The 18,094-nt window shown below is 42.4% G+C and overlaps 1 protein-coding gene across 4 annotated transcripts in view; it reads right to left on the reverse strand.

Moving 5' to 3' along the window:
• VGLL4 (vestigial like family member 4) overlaps positions 1 to 18,094 on the reverse strand; it is a 91,254-nt gene that overhangs the window by 31,009 nt on the left and 42,151 nt on the right. Inside the window, exons 1-2 of one of the 4 annotated variants that reach the window (XM_055710118.1) lie at positions 15,931 to 16,260; positions 5,637 to 5,717 (exon numbers count right to left, since the gene is read on the reverse strand). The exons of 2 other annotated variants lie outside the window; for them this stretch is intronic. In XM_055710118.1, coding sequence (XP_055566093.1) covers positions 5,637 to 5,717; positions 15,931 to 16,012 — 163 coding nt within the window. In that variant the 5' untranslated portion in view covers positions 16,013 to 16,260. Of the gene's footprint in view, positions 1 to 5,636; positions 5,718 to 15,930; positions 16,262 to 18,094 lie in introns of those variants that run through there. One more of the 4 variants, XM_055710119.1, reaches the window with a different exon arrangement.

Below are 18,094 nucleotides of genomic sequence, written 5' to 3' on the forward strand. Positions count from 1 at the left end.
GCTAATTTAGGACCAAAAAGTCACATACACATGTACAGAAAAACTGGCAAAAGGCTGCTCTCCTCCCGTTTACAAAACATACGAAAAGCACTTACTCCTGGAACCAAGCTCTGGCTACCACTGTGCAGAGATATGTATGCCAGAAAGACCATGGCCAAAAACAAAATACAGTGATTAAATTGACTATTCTGTTCTGGCTCTTCCATCTGACCATGCCTGCCAATGAGGGACACATTATGCTTGACACTGCAAGCAAGAACATAAAATAGTGACCTCTGCATTCAATCACCTCCACCCACTTTTTCCTCCTCTTCAGTTCAAACGACTGCACAAAGAAAGGAGCCAGAATTTAGGTACAGCAATATCGCTTGCAGAGCGCAGGCATGCTTGCTTCAAAAAGCACATATTGTTAATCAGAGCTGAGTAGCACAGGTTAAGGCAGATTTCAACTTAATAAGTCTTAAAAATGCTGTATTATATACAAAATACTAAATTGCAACAGGCAGAATATCGCAAAATTGCCTCCCCAGACCTAACTGTAACTGTATTTGCTCCTTCAAACTTACAGTGAAAAACTACTATCATCTTATGTTCTGTCTCGTCATATTGTAAAAGCATAGCTGTACAAAATAGCACATGCATATACTGTTACATAAATTGACTTAGACGGGGAAGTATTTCAGTTTCACTTAAAAAACATGAGGAAAAAGTCTCTGCTGACCGCTCTTAACTGTGACTGAAATAAATTCTCTTCATGCTGCTAACCAGGTACCAGCTGAATGAGTCTCCTTGGTAAGTAGGCAAGAAACTGATGGCAGGGGAAAGGAGGACAGCAGTTATGCCACGAAGAAAGCAGGATGGAATAAATTTTAATGCTTTGCTCTGGCAGAGCTCCTTAATATTTCCTCTGTCAAATTTCAATTTTCGCACCTCAACAGTTATGACGGTGGGGCTGTGTTCCGTTCCAACCCAACAATGAACTCGGGCTTAGGTCTAATTATAGAGCATGAGACTAGTTTATAAATTTGCAGATCTCCCTTTAAGATAACATCCCATTTAGCTAACTCTTGCAACACATGAGCTGGAAGTCTAAAAAAAAACCAAACATTCCTTCCTTCTGCTTAGAGTACCTGTACTCATGTAAACTATGGCTAAAAAAAGATTCCTATTACGTGGCAGACAAGATTTAAATGCAATCAGTGCTGAACTACACTGATCTCCAGACAAATAGCACCAAGGACGTGTACAATATTTGTCAACATCAATGTCAAAAAAAGGATTCCTCTCGGTTCAACACTGAGGCTGGCTGGTTCTGCTCAGGAAGGAGGGCTGCTCCCAAAGCACACTCCTTTCTACCAGCTCTCCCAGGAAAAACCTGAATCATTTCAGGTCAGTTAAGAAAAACTAAAAATTAACACAAGTTCTCATTTTGTGTTTGCTCAATACACTACAGAGGCTTACATAAAGGAAGGGCAAGCTGCTGTGCTAAGCAGAGCTACCGAGCCGGACCAAGTACAGCAAGCAGCACGTGTCTTAACGTGGTGCTGCATTTGGGCCACCCAGCCCGGCCGAGTACTACAGGGTTTGGCACGCAAGCAAGACCCAAAGTAATTACAAAATAACGGACTGTCCTACAGAGATAGGTCGTCACTCCCCGGCCAGCCTTGTCCTGTGACTGCATGTGGTCAGACATGCACAATCCTTGTTCAGGTAAAAGCCACGACAGCCAATGTACCAAAGGAAACTCAAAAGAGCACCAACTAGCAGCCCTGCGTTAGATACTTCAAACCCGACAGTAATACTCTGCTGAGTAAGCCGATGAAAGGTACAGCTCCTAAACTCCTCAGATTAATTGCACTTCCTATGAAGAAGGCTACAGGTTACTTTCATATGGTGCAGAAAAGCGTGACCCAACAACAAGCACATCCCAAATGAGGGAGGGAATAAAAGAGAAAGGAAGACAAAGGGAGAAGCATAATTTACATTTTCTACAGAAAACAGTAAATTTCACGTGCTTGTATTTGCTTAGAAAACACGACATTCCTATTTACTGTGCAGCAAAAAAATCTATGATCCATTTAATTCCCCGGCAAAACATCCCGCATTGTTAAGTACTGTAAGTAGTCCTGGTGTATCCCTACACCATATTCTCTATATAGTAAAACTGAAATTTAGTCATTTAAGTTTCTTCAGTGCTAGGTAATGTTTTCCCCTCCTTGCAGCTGAAATCTCTAAAGACTCTAGGCATGTGTCCCTAGGCTAGAAACATGAAAAAAGGTGAATGACCCACCAGTCTTGGCGCTTCAAGATAAGAGACTGCCATTGTCACCTTGTAACCTGGCTGGAATGTTTATGGGACACATACACTTAAGAGACTGGGAAACAAACACCAGGCTGATGGTTACGTTAATTCCTAATAGAGAAAATAATTCCAGACTATGTACCTTAAACTACCACCATGCAAAGTTCAAATAATAAGCATATCATCAGAATTCAGCTTCCTTCAACTTATTTGCAAAAGTATTATACGACATTCTCTTACATTTCTGATAAGTGGATTTTATTTTTTTGCCAAATAAAAATATTTACTTTCATCGATGTGATAATGCGATTCTATTAAAACTGTAAAAACACCAGCAATAAAAAACTGTGAACGAAATATACCTAAGTCAACATGTTGAAGATGTTGGATTCTAAAACAATGGTGGTTTCCAGACCAGTGTGGTCTTTCTTTCGTCACCTGGCTAAATGACTTACTGTGTTTCATAAAGACGGCAAAGCTAAACCAACCAAAGACTAGCCTGTCTTATCAGACACAATCAAAGCTAGAAGACCTGACCATTTCAAAAGTAAATTGACATCACAGCAAGGTTGCAACAGAAAAAACTGTTAGATTGAGCACTTAAACAGTATTTCAACAAACTAAATGATACCTTGTAACTATGTATTTTCATGCAATGGCAAAGAGACACAAACAGGAAATTAAACTTGTGAAAGCTCAAATTTGAGTAATTCCTCCTAAGTAGACAGAAAACATTTGCTACCCACCCTTTGTTTCTGTTTTAGTGGAGAGCAACATAGATACTCAGGTCTGAAACACCACCTGCTCTGATGGCTGCTATTTCATGGATCTTACTCTGGAACATAAATTAAACTCTACAGACTGTTGCACTGGGTAATCAATGCCTCCTGTGGATATGAGCACAGTCAGTATTCCTACAGCAACCATGCTTAAAACAAGTGAACATCTCAAAATTAATGGGATCATATTAAAATTAAAGCCAATAAATTGTGCTGTTACTTCCACAAGGGTTTGAGGCAAAAGGTGCCATGCAAAGGTAAAAAAAAATAATTATTGTTCCACTTACTTAAATTGGAGCCTATTTTTAGATATACTGCAAGCTTTTATTGTAGTTTACTAAAAACATGCTCTGAACATCTTTTCCCACATTATTCTCCTTTGCTACACATGGAAAAACTCAGAACAACAAGAAAATGAGCTTCTCCTAACGGAGCTGCAAAATCTGATATTGCACTTTCAAGCAATGTTTCTTTTGTTTCAATTTTATTTTCCCCAAAATTCCTCACCTGAAAGGTAGAAGGCCCTTGAGAGAAGACATAAAAGCTGTATGTTTAAACTACAAACACAAAAGCAAATACATTCAAAATGTTAGTAAAAAATATGCACACATGGGTGGCCTCCCTTTGAAATGGATTTGGAAAAAAAGTAGCGCCACTTTTTACACCACTGTACTGTGTTTAAGTCCTGGAAAGCTTAGTCCGTGCTAAGTTCCCTGATCGGATTCCTGTAAGTAGGATCCAGATGACTTCAAAATGGTAAAGTTAAAACTAAGACAACCCAAAAAATAAAACATAAAAAGCAAAGAAGTCTTGGCTACTGCATTTTCCCCACATGGCATGTCACCAAGCAGTCAAACAGCAGCAGCTGCTGCCACAGGGCAGGAGGAGATGAGACTGGAGGCAAGCCTTCATCATCCCATGCCTGCAGGCCCCGTCTAGGAGCTGCTGCCACCTTCACAGTCACCAACACCATAATGTCTTGCTAAACTGAGGTGAAACAAGCAAATTACATTTGGCCTAATGAACACAGGAAAAAACCCTTCCATTTCAGTTTTGGTTTTCTGCTACCTGACTGCAGCCTGTCTGAAATGGACTCACGTATTTAAGGAACACAGAGTCCCTTCACCCAAACTGGACAGACTGCTGAAGACTTTAATCCACAGAGCGTCAGAACAATCCCAACCCATCTCCCACAAAGAATCCATTGTAAAGAACAAAATCCCTTTGTCCTTCAAAACGGGCTCCAAAATCCCTTCTACCAAAGGAAAGCAAGAGAGCAATGACAACTGTGCAGGGCAGTCAAGCACTCTGAATCCAAGAGCAAACTACATGAGCTATTCAGATGAAAACAAGATACTCTTTTGATCATGTCATTTACATAGAAAATGAGGAGGCCGTGTCAGCTTGCCAACTCCTTATGTGCAGGGTTTTACTGTAACTGATGGCAGTAGGCTGAGATACAACCCCGCCAGTGCCTCGGTCAGCAGAAGAGAACGAATTCAAGCTCACAAGAAGCGCTACGAGACTGAATAATGTCGAGCCTTCAACCCACTGGCTCTGTACTATTCTGAGACACAACCCAATAGTCTTCCTCTGACACTGCTCACATGTAGCGCTTTAATAACCAAAAACTTGTGAGGGCTTCATCTTCTAGAAAAGCTCAGAGAACAGTGTGGCTCATGAGGTAGAGAGGAAAGGCTGCCATATAATTTCTCCAGGGGTATGGGTGCTAGTATGAAGAAACTTATTTTAAAAATCCAAAATATTACCATCGTTCCTGAAAGGATTGTCCTCCAAAACAGACAACACAGGCATATACCACCACTAAGGAAAAAGATAAAATTAATTTTGTGCTTCTGACATAGCAGTTTTTAATCTTGGGTTCATGACATGCAACTAAGATTTTATGGGGGAAAAAAACCCAAACTCGCTATGAATAGATCCACAGCAAAAAATTAGGTAGCTACAGAGTACAAGAGCTTGAAAACGGTTGTTCCACTGGAAGACTGTGTTGTGAAAAAACATGGTACCAGAGAACGTCCTCAAAAGGACTGAAGATAACATTTTTTTTTTTTTTTTTTTTTAGAATTAATGCTCCTACCTGCTCCTACAGTCAGCACTACTATGCAGTGGCTGAGATTGCTAGAGGTTGTCAGATTCAGAGCAAAAGAAGGGAGACAGCCCTGCGGTGCTAAGGCATGGATGGGAGCACTGTCTAATTCATAGCTGGACTGTTTATTTCACAAGAAGGAGGGTGGTTTACGGGGCCAAGTTGCAGGGTCACTTAAAATAAATGCTCTCTCCAAGGGGAAGCTAAGGCAGGAAGATAGAGGGAGGGATTGTTTGCTACCAAGAAATTACATGCTGCCTGGACAACCTTTCTCACAGTTTTCTGGGCACAGATGGCAGGACTCTTAGAAAAGCAAGGAACAAGCAGAAATACGTATTTTCAAAGTTATCTTGACAGTCATGGGTTTGGAATAGGTGAGCAGTACCAAAGTTACACTCTACTCATAGATTTAATTAGGGCTTTGTCTTCCTCGCCCTATACCTACTAGTCTTTAGCTGAATCTTCCCTTTGATTAACTTAACTCCAGGCTCCTTGTTTATTTCAAAGCTGCAAAAGCAACTCACTCCTGAAAAACACAGAAAAGACAGGGAAGTGCAGATGGGTTGACAAAATAAAGGTAACAAAAAATGTCAGTTGTATGTCTGTGACCCACCATTCGCATGATACTAGGATCCAGTAGCTCCACAGGACCCTGAAATTAAATCTTGCACTACATCACTATATCGTTTCCCAGTTAATGATCTGTTAAATCCTTCCCCATTTTGCTTGAACGATGTATGGCCTAAACATTTTTGCAGATCTCTACCCCTCATCACACATTAAAGATGTTCCACCACATAATTAAGCAAGCACTCTGTTAAATACCTTTGTGAAGTTTTTAATGGAACAGCCACTTCAGGGGCAGTGAGACACTGCATTAATTAAAAAGGTTTGAAAGCACCGCTTTAGGTCATAAATGGGTTATCAGCTTGCCTGTTGCCGAGCCGTGCATTGCAAGGCCCCAGTTGGACTGCTATTTAATTTCAGTTTCTTAACCCAACTCATCTTCCGAAAAGAATATAAAATTAACTGCCAGCATCAGTGGGCGCATTCCTTTTACGCAACTCAACAGGCCTCAAATATAAAAAGAACAGACCTGCAGAGGTCCCGCGGCTCAAACCGGGGAACTTCAAATTCTTCCATCCCACTATTCTTTGTGAGAGCTCATTCCTTGTATCAGCTAAAAAGACTCTACTTCCACCAAAACAGTTTTCATCATCTCCGTTTAGAAGGGGTCCACTCCGGATGAATCACAGTCACAACAGATTTTCATCCAAAAGCTCCTGTCCCCTCTGTCACTGCCGCCCAGCAGCACGCGCATCTAGTCCGTATATCGTCAGCCCAAGTTTCAAAGTTCAGTTATCTCCTTAGCTGAGCAATGACAATCACATCTCAGAACAAACAGGTAAAAGCATTCTTTGTTTACTAACAGATCACAGTAAGGTTTAGCGGCTACGGCAAAGTATTGCAATCAAGGCGCTTTCAATGTTGCTGTTGGCTTTATCCCTGACTTAGGTAAATTTAGCCAACTGCAGCTCTGTTCCCCTTGTGCATAAGGGTAATATTCACTATTTATTTCACGGTGGTAGCTGAAGGTTGAATTAACTAGGCTTCTATGAGGACTAGGATTCTGCAGAGAAGATTTAAAAAAAAAATAAATACATAAATATGTTACGATGAGTATTAAAACGTTTGTTATCACACTTGCTTCTAAATGGACTCATTGAGAAACACTTGTAATCAAATAGGGCGGTGTTCAATTTACTGTACTACAAAGAAAACCTCAGTACATCCAAAAAATCGCTCTTAAGGCAAGCGTAATGTATCTCAAAGCACTTACACTCCTGCAAATTAGGACTTTCAAGGAAGAGAACTTAATTTTTTTTATTTTATTTTTTTTGCTAATAAGCTAAGTTATATATGTTGATTATATAACATTGATAAGAGAAGCTTTTTCTAAGAGACAGAAACTAGTCAAGACAGTAAACACCACTGCTAACGCTGGAATTCCTATTTTTGACACCTTTGGTAAATAGCTCAGCATGATGCCTACAGCAAGACAAGAGCAAAGTGTTCCCCTCTTCAACTGTAGCCACTGGTTTCAGAGTGTTCAGCAGGAAAAGTGTGCACGTCAGCATTCTCCCAGCTGGCTCTGTGAGATTTAATTTACGCCAACCACAGAGTGACTGTGATAGCTCTCTGAGATGCCACAGCATGAAAACTGAAGGGTAGGGGGGGGTTAAACAAGCAGCGATGCACACCAGATGTCTGAGGAGGACATCTAAAAGATCCGGAGCACAAGGAAGCATATTAAAAGAAAATCCCCTTCAATGCCATAAATATTTATACTAAACCCAAGAAACTGGCTGAGTTCAAACTTGTCCTATATGAATCATACAGCACCTCCCTCACCCCATCTTCATTTAATGTGTTCTGAATAAAACCACCACAAAGGAGGTGCCATAGTTATGTCAGCTTTTTTTTCCTATATGCTGAGTACTTTTTGTAGAGCTCCTGCTTTAGAACAGATTACTTTCCAAAGAATATAAACAGAAAAACTAAATAGTCTTATTTTACTTGGCCAGCTCTTGTGTGGTATTTACTGGTCTTCCTAGACAATTTAGATTCATAGAAACAGTTTCCTTTTGACTGGATGGACAACTTTAAATGGCCATATGAAGAAAATCAATTTCAATTAGCAATGCATCCCAGAGAACACAACACCGATTTAGTAATCTGGAGTCAAGAAACAATAATTCTTTGAAAGGTTCTGCCCCGAAAGTGTCAAAACTTCTAATTTTACAAACATCGAAGATTTACTTTCAGAAGTGAGATGTACCAAACATTAACAATTTAATAACAAAATTGGAAGACACAACACCATCTCTAACATGCAACCAGAGTGCACTAATGCTACTTGTAAAACAAGTAAATACCCATTCCCCAAAAGACAACAGTTACTGCAAAAGATCCACTTAGCAGCTTTGGTTTTTCACTGTTCTTAGGCAAAAAATTGCTGGGCTGGGCACTTTGTAGATGGTAACTACAACTATTGCCAGTCCGCTGTTCTGTGAGTTTTGGTTAAAATGAAACATAGTAAGTACATATAATATAATTGGCTTATATTCCTGTACAACAGTGCCATTCATTCCTACGCTGGGCAAAAAAAGATAGGCTCACCTACTAAATCTCTCTCATTTCTAACTACAACCCATGTTTAAAGGCAAAAAAACCTATTTGTGCACGCTGAGGAACAAATATTGATTCTTGCAAACCAGGGAAGTGTAATGCCGAGTGGTTTCCATGCCTGCCCTGTCAAATGGGTTTCCAGGAAAAACTACTGCTTTTTAAACACAACTGGTTCCAAACTTTTCCTGGGAGAGCAAATATATTTCCTGGAACCTGCTAGCAACGTTTGGAAGAATAGGAGGAAAGTTATACACTACAGTGCTCGATTCTCACAGTTGACAAGGAACCCCAAAATGATGAGGAGTGAAAAAGACCATGTCTTAAATAATCAAACATAGACTCTTGTAACAACGTGTAATATGAGGGGACAGGAGCCACCTATTTTGTGAAGGAACTAAGCTGGCACCTACCCGCTGAAGGCATGCTTTCTCTCCTCCTGCACCACAGAGGCTGTAGCATTTCACTTTATCCCAAATATAATCCGTTACCCCCATCCATGTGCACCCTACTGTGGATGATATTTTCCTCTAAAGACAAAATGAGGCACAAAGTGTCACGTAACGTTTTTGGAGGGAGAAGCTGGACTGCACCATGCACTACTGTATTGAACAAGTTCTTGTTTTTAACGCTAGCAACAACAAAATTAAACAGCAAATAATTAAAAAAAGCACGTTCCTTTAAAAAACCTGATGCCAAACAGTGCCGTGAAAGTTTGGTAAAGGAAACATTCTAAATTCCATTTCACACTCTTGTCCCCGCCACTCGTGTCACTTCTTACATGAGATTTTCAGGACTTACATTCCTATTAAACCTAGACAGGTAAAAGATCTTTGATGAAGACTTGCCACCTCACTGAAGTTTCTGGATGACTTCTTGTTTGGCTAGAACCAACACTGTGATGGTCCCAGGAACACCATTACTTCAACTTCACCAAGGTTATAGAAGAAAAAGCTGTACGGAGCTCCTTCCATGCAACTACAATGCTCCGAGCCTGCCTGACCTGAGAATCAGTACCGAACTACCACCGATACGAAGAACAAAACTCTTCCAGCTCCATCCCATCTGTAACGTGAGCTTTACTAGTTGACAGAGAGAACCTTAATTAAGAGCTCAACTGCCTGTTCGAAACAGCAATCGTGCCGGACGAGCTACGGCCACGCTCTTCCCTCAATCCAGACTCCTCAGATACACACGCGCCATTACACCGACTTGTAGAGACAGGCATGAGACTGCCAGCTTGCTCTTCAAAAAAAAGCTGTGAGACGAAGCACCAAGGGAAATCTGCCTCCAGGAAATTAAAACTGTGCATCACGGCACTTCTAGTGTATACGTTCCTGCACCCACAGCCTCGGCATAGCGCTTACACAACAGCACCGAGCAGTGCTACAGCGCAGTGACCTTCCACAGAGCACGGGTTTTACTGGAAGGGAACAACGACTCTGTGTGCCCAGCAATCCTTCCATGCTGATTTGTAAAGTTATTTTCAGGGAGATGATACAGACTACAAGACGAAGGAAAAAAAATTGGCTGGCTTTAAAAAAGAAATCAGAACCCAAAACACTCACTATTTCTTAACACTGAAAAAGTATAATACCATTTTTGTAAACACTCCTCCAGGAACCTGTATTCATCACTACCTCACACTATTATCAGTGAAAAATTATAAGCTCTGTCCTGCTGGATTATTGTTAGTGTAAACAACTTTGCTAAATTTCTTGGCACACTGTCTGCATGCAGCATGTTAAAACTCTGTAGTCTATTCAGCCAAAATCAAATATAAAGGCCCATCTGTATTAATCCTCAAGAAGAAATTAATAGACAACTATTTTCATGCAAAGCAGATATTTTAAAAAGGCAAACCCAATACATATGGATGAACTTTTTCATTCATAATTTTAGATGCCACACAATGAGGACTGTTGTTCAAGCTTTATTTTTTCTCTAACAGTTCTCCATACAATACAGTGCATTGTTCAGACTCTGGAGCAATTTAAGCTTTTTCAATGTCTCCTAAAATCCCTGGATTTATATCCAAAGAGACCTGGCACTGTAACAAATTTGACTTGTGAGTAACAAGTTACAGCCTTTAAGCAAATTGCTCATTAACACAGAATTCAACTTACTGCTACCAACCTCACTACCTTTTAGCTCGGAAAAAATGTGCTGCCTACCTTATCTATTGAAAGTTGTGGGATAACCCTCAAACTCCCTGTTTAAATTCTCAGTACAAATGCTGAACTAGCATCAAGGGTGAGGAGAACAACAGAACTCCAGGGGAAAAAAACAAAACGCTCAAGTATGACCTAAATCTATCTTGCCTTTGATACATGAGGAAAATAAACTGAATTTTGATGTCAGTACTGAAGAGGACCATTCCCAACTTCATGGTAGGAGGAAATGAGTAAGAAAAGTCCAACTGTGAAGTTGGAGCTCTTTGGGGTTTTTTTCCCCGAAGCTAAAAGAAATTGAAAAAGCAAAACCCACAGAATGCTGTATAAATGGGGAACATTCTGTAGGTGCATCTCAATTTACATGACTTTGAACACAAATTTTATACTACATTACAAATAAGAACACTTAATTCACCATGAAGGACGTTTCGACTCCTTTTATTATTCCACTAATTCTTAATAGAAAAGCAGTGTTAAAGTCACTTTATATATTTAGAAACTAAACCAAACTTCGAAGTTAATAGGAGAAACTGATGTTACAAACCCTGAGTAAAATGCAAGGTCAGCAAAGAAAACTGATGGAAACTATTCTTTAGAACTTAAGAAAGCACGTTAAATTCTGTTAAAAAGCAAATGAACTTAGCAGAATCTGTTTCAGGCTCCTCGTTTGATATCAAAACATCTCAACTGGCCTTTTGGGGCAGACACACATACTCCAAACGCCTTGCAGTGCCCTAGGAAGATAATACAGCTATGCAAGCTCAGTGCTGCTGCCAGCCAATGCTTCATTGTTACAGGAAGTCAGTGAAATAATTATGTAATATGCCACTAACTAAAGTAAGCTGTCCTGAAACCGAAAAGAGGCGTTTTTTCTAGAAATCTGGATCCAATTTTCTTCATTAAAAAAAAAAAATTAAAAATCCAGTCTTCTGGACTGTCCAGAGAACTCCGTATAACTATTTTGAGTGCTCCAAGTCTCATAACATGCCTGGGGGATTTCTTAGCATCTTATTGCATTTCTTTATACCTTTCCCAGCACAGCAGTTCAAGCCTTGAGAATGCAGTAATAACACAAAGCATTTGAAAATGGGAGAGAGAGGAAGGAAGACAGAAATCTGCCTTCCAACACACAACCATCTGTACACTCCCTCAGATAAACAACAAAATGAAACAAATCTTCTACTTGGAAACTGCACCTTCTCATACATATTCTATTGGAAACGAGGAGCCAAAACTTGCTCGGCTGCCCCTGCGCCACTCAAAGCCGAGATCACCTGCGATTTGTTTTGTTTAACTCTGAGCCCTCCTGCCATTACCTCACACACAAGGCTCTCTGAGAAAGAATATTAAGCTGAAGTTAAGTGAGTTTCCATTGCAAAACAAGATGCAGATGTTCTACCTCTGAATCCATGCCCGGATCAAGTGCTTGTCATTCGATACGAAGCCCGGGGAATGCCAGACTGGTACAGAATGGTTCTGCTTCCTGGCCTTTGCACCTCGGCGAGGACAACTGCCTCCCAAGAGTTTTCTGATGTCTCTGAGCTCATTAGGAAGAAAACAATGGTATGAAAGCACTACTCATTAAACAGGCCATTGTTGAAAACTGCCAGCAAATGTTTAGTAGGGGGATATCAGATGTATTCATGCTAAAAATCAGCATCCAGATGCTGTGTCAACAATTCTCCAATTACTACTACTTTTCTTTCTCACTGCGCCAAATATATTACAATAAATGGCTTGAAATGGTTGATCGTTGCTAATGTAACTGTCACCTTCCTGCTGGCGAACACTAAACAGTCTCATTAGAATGGTTTAAAAATTTTCTTTCTACCAGAGAGGGAGACAAACCTCAAACATTCTTTTTTATGCAAGCTGCTGAAAAAAGCCACCACGTTGTTTAAAATTAAGATTTTACTCCAGAAGCATCAATCACAGTTTAGATTATCATGGGGCATCAGGAAGAGCTCAAAGCTAGCAAAAGGATTACAAAAACACTCAGAAAGACACAAATCACCAGTATAAAACAACCAACCATAAGGAAACAAAATGGCTTTATTCTGCGATTCAGAGTTATGGAGCCCCTTTCAAAAACCCTCTCTCACCTCATCTCTGGTTATAATCCTTTTGCTGGCTGTGGCTGTCTTAATTATACCAGTGCATAGAACTTTCCATCGTATTACAGAATCACAGAAGTGTTGAGGCTAGAGGGCACCTCTGGAGATCATCTAGTCCAAACCTCCTACTCAAAACCAGCCTCAACTAGGGCAGGTTGCTCAGGGCCATGTCCAGTCAGGATCTAAGTATCTCCAAAGACTGAGACTCCACAACCTCGCTGGGCAGCGTGTGTCATTGTTAGACCAACCTCACAATAATAATTGAGAAAACAGTCAACTTCAGTTAAGTTTCAGTCCTACAAAGCAGTCAACTAAATCTGCAACACACCCTTACTCCTTAGCAGCTAACGGGAGACCTTCTGGATCTCCCACGTCCCGTCCCCAGCCCCAACAAAAGGACACTTCCCTATGCATAAAGCAGATCCCACCTACATTACTCACCGTTCTACCCTCTTCTCCCACCTCCACAGAGTAAGGCAAAACCAGAAACACATCTCATGAACTGAGCAGCACCCCGTCAGTAAGTTTCCCATACTCACTGAAGCATGATCATGAATTACATAACTCGGGAACAGAACGAAGTTAAGACACAGCTGAGGTTTCTTGCACCTCCCAGTCAAGGAAGACTTAACCAAATGCTAGCATTACCTCAGTAGCCTGAAGCTTAGAGACAACGAATCGCTATCTGTGACTCTTGCGGGCCAGGAGAAAGCAGGACTCTTCTTGGGATGCCAACTATATTCTCCCACTCGATGCTGAGCTGAAGGGCTGCCAAACGCACACGATGGAAGCACTTTTCCTACTGCTCGTGTACCGATACATCCCTTATGGATAAGCTGCAGCTACAAATCAACAGCACATAGTTCCAGTGGTTTGTGCCAGAGGTGAAAGATTAAAACCACTAGTAAACCTCATAAAACGATAATAACATATTTCACCAGCATAGCAATTACCTCAGTAAGCAAAAGCAAGTGTTTCAAGAGAGCATCTAAAGGAATAAGGAACAGATCTCATTCATTTCTTGTGGCATATACGTTCATAACTCTTTCCTCTGAAATTTCAAACCTATTTTCACATCATACAATATATTTGTATCTTATCCTACTTCTACAAAAGTACTTTTCAGGAAGATGTCTATTTATTAGGAGCTCAAGTAAGACCTTCAATAAATCCTCGTTAATTGAGTTTGAAAGGGCACTTTGTTGTCAATGTAGTTACTACCACAGCAGCGTCTCTGAAAAGAGCCACCACTGCTGACACAACTCACTCATAAAATAAATACTATGGCAGAGGCATGGAAGATCTGTAGGCATCTCTAAAACACCCTTTGAGTTCAGTGCAGATGTTGCCAGTGTTTATACTTTTTAAACCACTGGGATATAAACACCTCACTATAAACACCACTGAAGTTTTGCTTTTCTTTTCTTCATTTTGTGTGTGTTTATTTTAATGATAAAAATGTTAACTTCCAGAATAACGAACATAGCAACAGATGCTTAAACTAAACAAAGACTGCTACAGTAGAGTGTCTTCCTTAAGCTGTTCTTTTGCTTTTGAACTATTAAAGCTAAGATCTGGTTAAATAACAATTATTGGAGAAGAGGGCGGGGGAAAAAGGGGCTGGAAAGAACCTTCCATAAATATTAGGCATAATTACAATGAATTGAACTAATGAGCCAAAAAAACAGTTTTTTCTGCCTTAGTCAACAAAACACTCAGGAACACGTAAATAGAATTTTATGCAGAACTTCATGGTCTTCATCAGAAGTTGTCAACTGCTTCCAAAGAAAGCACTGGTTACCACAGAGAGCAATGAAAAAGTCAAAGGATCCTGCAAGTTGGTTTTCTCTGGGTTTTTTTTCCCTTCTTTCTTTCTTGTTTTTAACTAGTTTTCTTGCTCTAATGAAAAAAGCACAGGATAAGAAAAGAGCTTAAAAATTCGACTCTCTTGAATCCCAGCTCTATACGGGCAAGCCCAATGTTCTGTTAAAGAGCTTTCTTCAAGCAAATACATACATGTTTTGTGGAGGAAGGAAGAAGGAAAGAAGAAAAAAGAAATAGAGACATTAAGAGTTCTGCAGGGAGCCCCTCCACTTCCTGAAGGAAAGAAATGTGGCCATGCTGGTTTAATGATAGAAAAGACGGTATTTTCCAAAGTGAGGTTCAGCTCCCTCACCTTCTGGCCTGGTCTTTTTCTGAAGAGTATGAATAGATAGCTCTGAGTCCCACGTACGCTCCTTATGGGTTCTGCCCTGACAACTCCAGCAATTTTATTTTCCAAAGGAACATGGAAAATGTTCCTGCTGAATCAGAAGAAAGGTTTCTGCAATGCTTGTGTGTGGCTGCAGCGAAAACAGTTCCACTGCCAAGCTGAATTAGCTCAGTGGTGCCTTTCTTTCCAGGCAAAGCCAAGCCATAACCACTTCTGCAAACTGCACGTAGATAAAAAACTCCACTAGATTAAGAAAACCGATCGTACCCCGTTACCTCGGACAACAGGTCCAGCCAGGGCCCGCAACACTTACAACGGGGACAGCGCAGGCTGGCCCACAAGAGCTGGAGAGACAGAAAATGTAGAGTCCGGCAAAGAGGAATAATAAAAAAAAATAAAAATAAAATAAAATCCCGTTTTCCAACCAGTTGGGTAATTCCCCCCAGCGGGGCCGGGGGGCGGCCGCGGGGCAGGGGGGGCGGCCGACGGCCCCTGGGCAGCCAACAATGGGCGGCCCCGCACCCACGGCCCCCAGCCCCGCACCCACGGGCCGCCTCACGCCCACCAGTCCCCCCGCACACCGCCTCCCGGGCTGCTCCTTCTACAGCCAGAGACATCGCGGACAGAAAGTCTGCCTGCCCTGGTAGCACCGCGGCCCTTCACACCCACCCACCCCACGGCAGCTTCTTTAAGAGGAAAATCACGCTGAAAACACTCCTAGTAAAAAAAAAAAAATCCACACACAAAAAACCCACACAACAACAAAAAAACCCAACAACAAACCCAAAACAAAACAAAAAAAAAACAACAAAAAAAACCCCCACGCACAACCAAAACCACCACCACCAAAAAAAAAAAAAAAACCCCAACCCGAAACACATAAGAAAAAAAAAAAGAAAAATGGAAAAAAAAACCTCAAACCCTTCCTGCCCTGGCACAAAGCGCCCCAGGGCGGGCGCGGAGCCCCCCCCCCGGCAGCGCCCCCCGGCAGCCCCCGCACCGCGCCCGCAGCGAGCGCCCGGCCAGCGTCGCTCCGTGCAACCGCCCCATTACCTTCGTAGCACAGAATGCCAATATTGTTGTTCATCTTGTCCAAGTATTGGTAGTTCAACAGGTCCATCTTCATCAACAGCATTTATCGGGCTGGCAGAACAGACCGGCTGGCTCGCCTTGGCCCGGGTGGCGGCAGGAGGGGGCCCGGCGGCGGTGCCCGGCTGCCCGGCACACGGCCCAGCCTTCAGCTCCGCACAACAAAGCACCGCCGCGGCACGCCGGAGGGGTGCAAGCCCGCTCCCCCCTCCAGACTTCTGGAAACTAAAGTATACCGTGCCCTTCGAGACAAAGAAGACTGTCTAAAAACTTTTCTTTTTTTTCCAATTAAAACACACACGCGCACACACACACACACGAGGGGGGGGGGGGGGGCGGGGGAAAAAAAAAAACCACGAAACAAGGGGAATTTCCTAGGACAAAGACACAGCAGTTGTGCTCACAGCCCGCTGCAAGTTCACTGCGCTGACATGCGGGCTATGCTTGGTATGACTCGTATGTAACCCAGCTTCCTCCGGCGCTCGGGGGAGGAGTGAGCATGCCCGGCGCCTCCCCGGGGCTCCGCGGGTGTCACGGATATTTGCCGCACAGCACCCGGCCCCAAACGCACCGAGCGCCGGCAAGGCGGAGGCGGGGGGGGGGAGCGGGGCGGCGGGGCCGGGGGCGGCGGGGCCGGGGCGGGGAGCGGCGCGGCGGCCCGGGAGGAAGCGGGGCCTCCTCCGGCCGGGCTGCGGGGCGCCACGGCTGGGCTGCACCCCCTGCTCAGCGTTCCTTCTTCCTCTGGAACGTTTACTTCCCATCCCAGCCTGGCCTCAGCCCTATCCCAGCACTGCTGCCGCGGAAAACAACGCTGCTTTACCCGCAGCGGAACCCAGCGGCAGCTCTGCCCTCATAAAGGCAATTATATAAATATACGTATATAATATATATAATTATATATATTTATACATGCAATTATGCTTATATTTATATACCTCTATATAATGCAATTATATAAATATACATATATATAATATACAATATAACTATATATATTTATACATTCATATATGCTTATATTTATATATCTCTATTTATATATCACATATCTATATAAATATATAAAATAGCTCCAGTGGGTATACCTGTGCACAGGTGTATATTTATATATATAAACACAGGTACTGCGTACTCACACGCTGCCACAACTCGCTCATTACATGACGAGACTTGATTTTCCCAAGCCCTATCCACAGTGCAGTTCTGCCTGGCGGGTTTTTCACAGCTGCCCCAGCCCCAATGACACAGATGATGGAGGTTTTGACGGCAGCCGCTCTCATCTCAGGATGTGGTCTGCCCTTCTGCAGACCCAGCCCTGAGCACAAAGGCCCGAGCTGCTTACACAGATGTGTGTGACTCATCCTAAGAGGCAGAACATCTGTCCGGGTGTAAGCATGTGCTAGCCTAATGGGCATCGGTTTGCGTTTCCTGCAGCCCATCAGCACCTGAAGTCTAGTTTGATAGAAGAAGAGAAAGAAATACTGGGGAAGTTTGGTCCAAGACAAACAAAAAAAAGCTAATGGAGTCCCAGCCTTCCCTCTGCCTCCCTCTTTGGCCCAGAACATAGCCCATCCCTGCCTTTCTGGGACAGAGCGCTGCAATGGCACACGCAGGAGCAGCCAGGCAGCGAGCACCAGTAACAAACAGTCATTTCTACCTTGTGAACCTCTCCCCTCAGTTAGCAAAAGGGAAGGGACTGCATGACCGAGGCAATGAGGCAACCCACCCAGTGACATTTTGTCAAGGCATTTTGAAAAGCACTGCTCGAATACACTGGGTATTTCAGTAAGACCAGGTAATTTAGTTAAAATTTCCCGCTGATAAATAGGAATAAGGAATTTATCTCCAAGGAAGATTCCCTAGAAGCCAGATCAGGTTTCTCCTCCCTTCAGACAGAAGTCCCGTGCATTACCCACCCATGTGCTTCCATTGACGAACGTCCGCTAACGGTGCCGAACTCAATACAGTAGAAAACAAATTACCTGAAAAGCATTCTGTATTGCTGGGCAGCTGAAGGTTGGGAAGCCTTTTACTGATCATTTATAAGCAACAAGGGCACAGTCCTAATTGGAAGTGCTATTAATCTTTAAGACTTTAACATGGTGTAAAAACTTACGGGTACTTAATG

This window comes from Falco cherrug, chromosome 4 (assembly GCF_023634085.1).
Source record: "Falco cherrug isolate bFalChe1 chromosome 4, bFalChe1.pri, whole genome shotgun sequence".
In the NCBI taxonomy this organism is placed as follows: Eukaryota; Metazoa; Chordata; class Aves; order Falconiformes; family Falconidae; genus Falco; species Falco cherrug.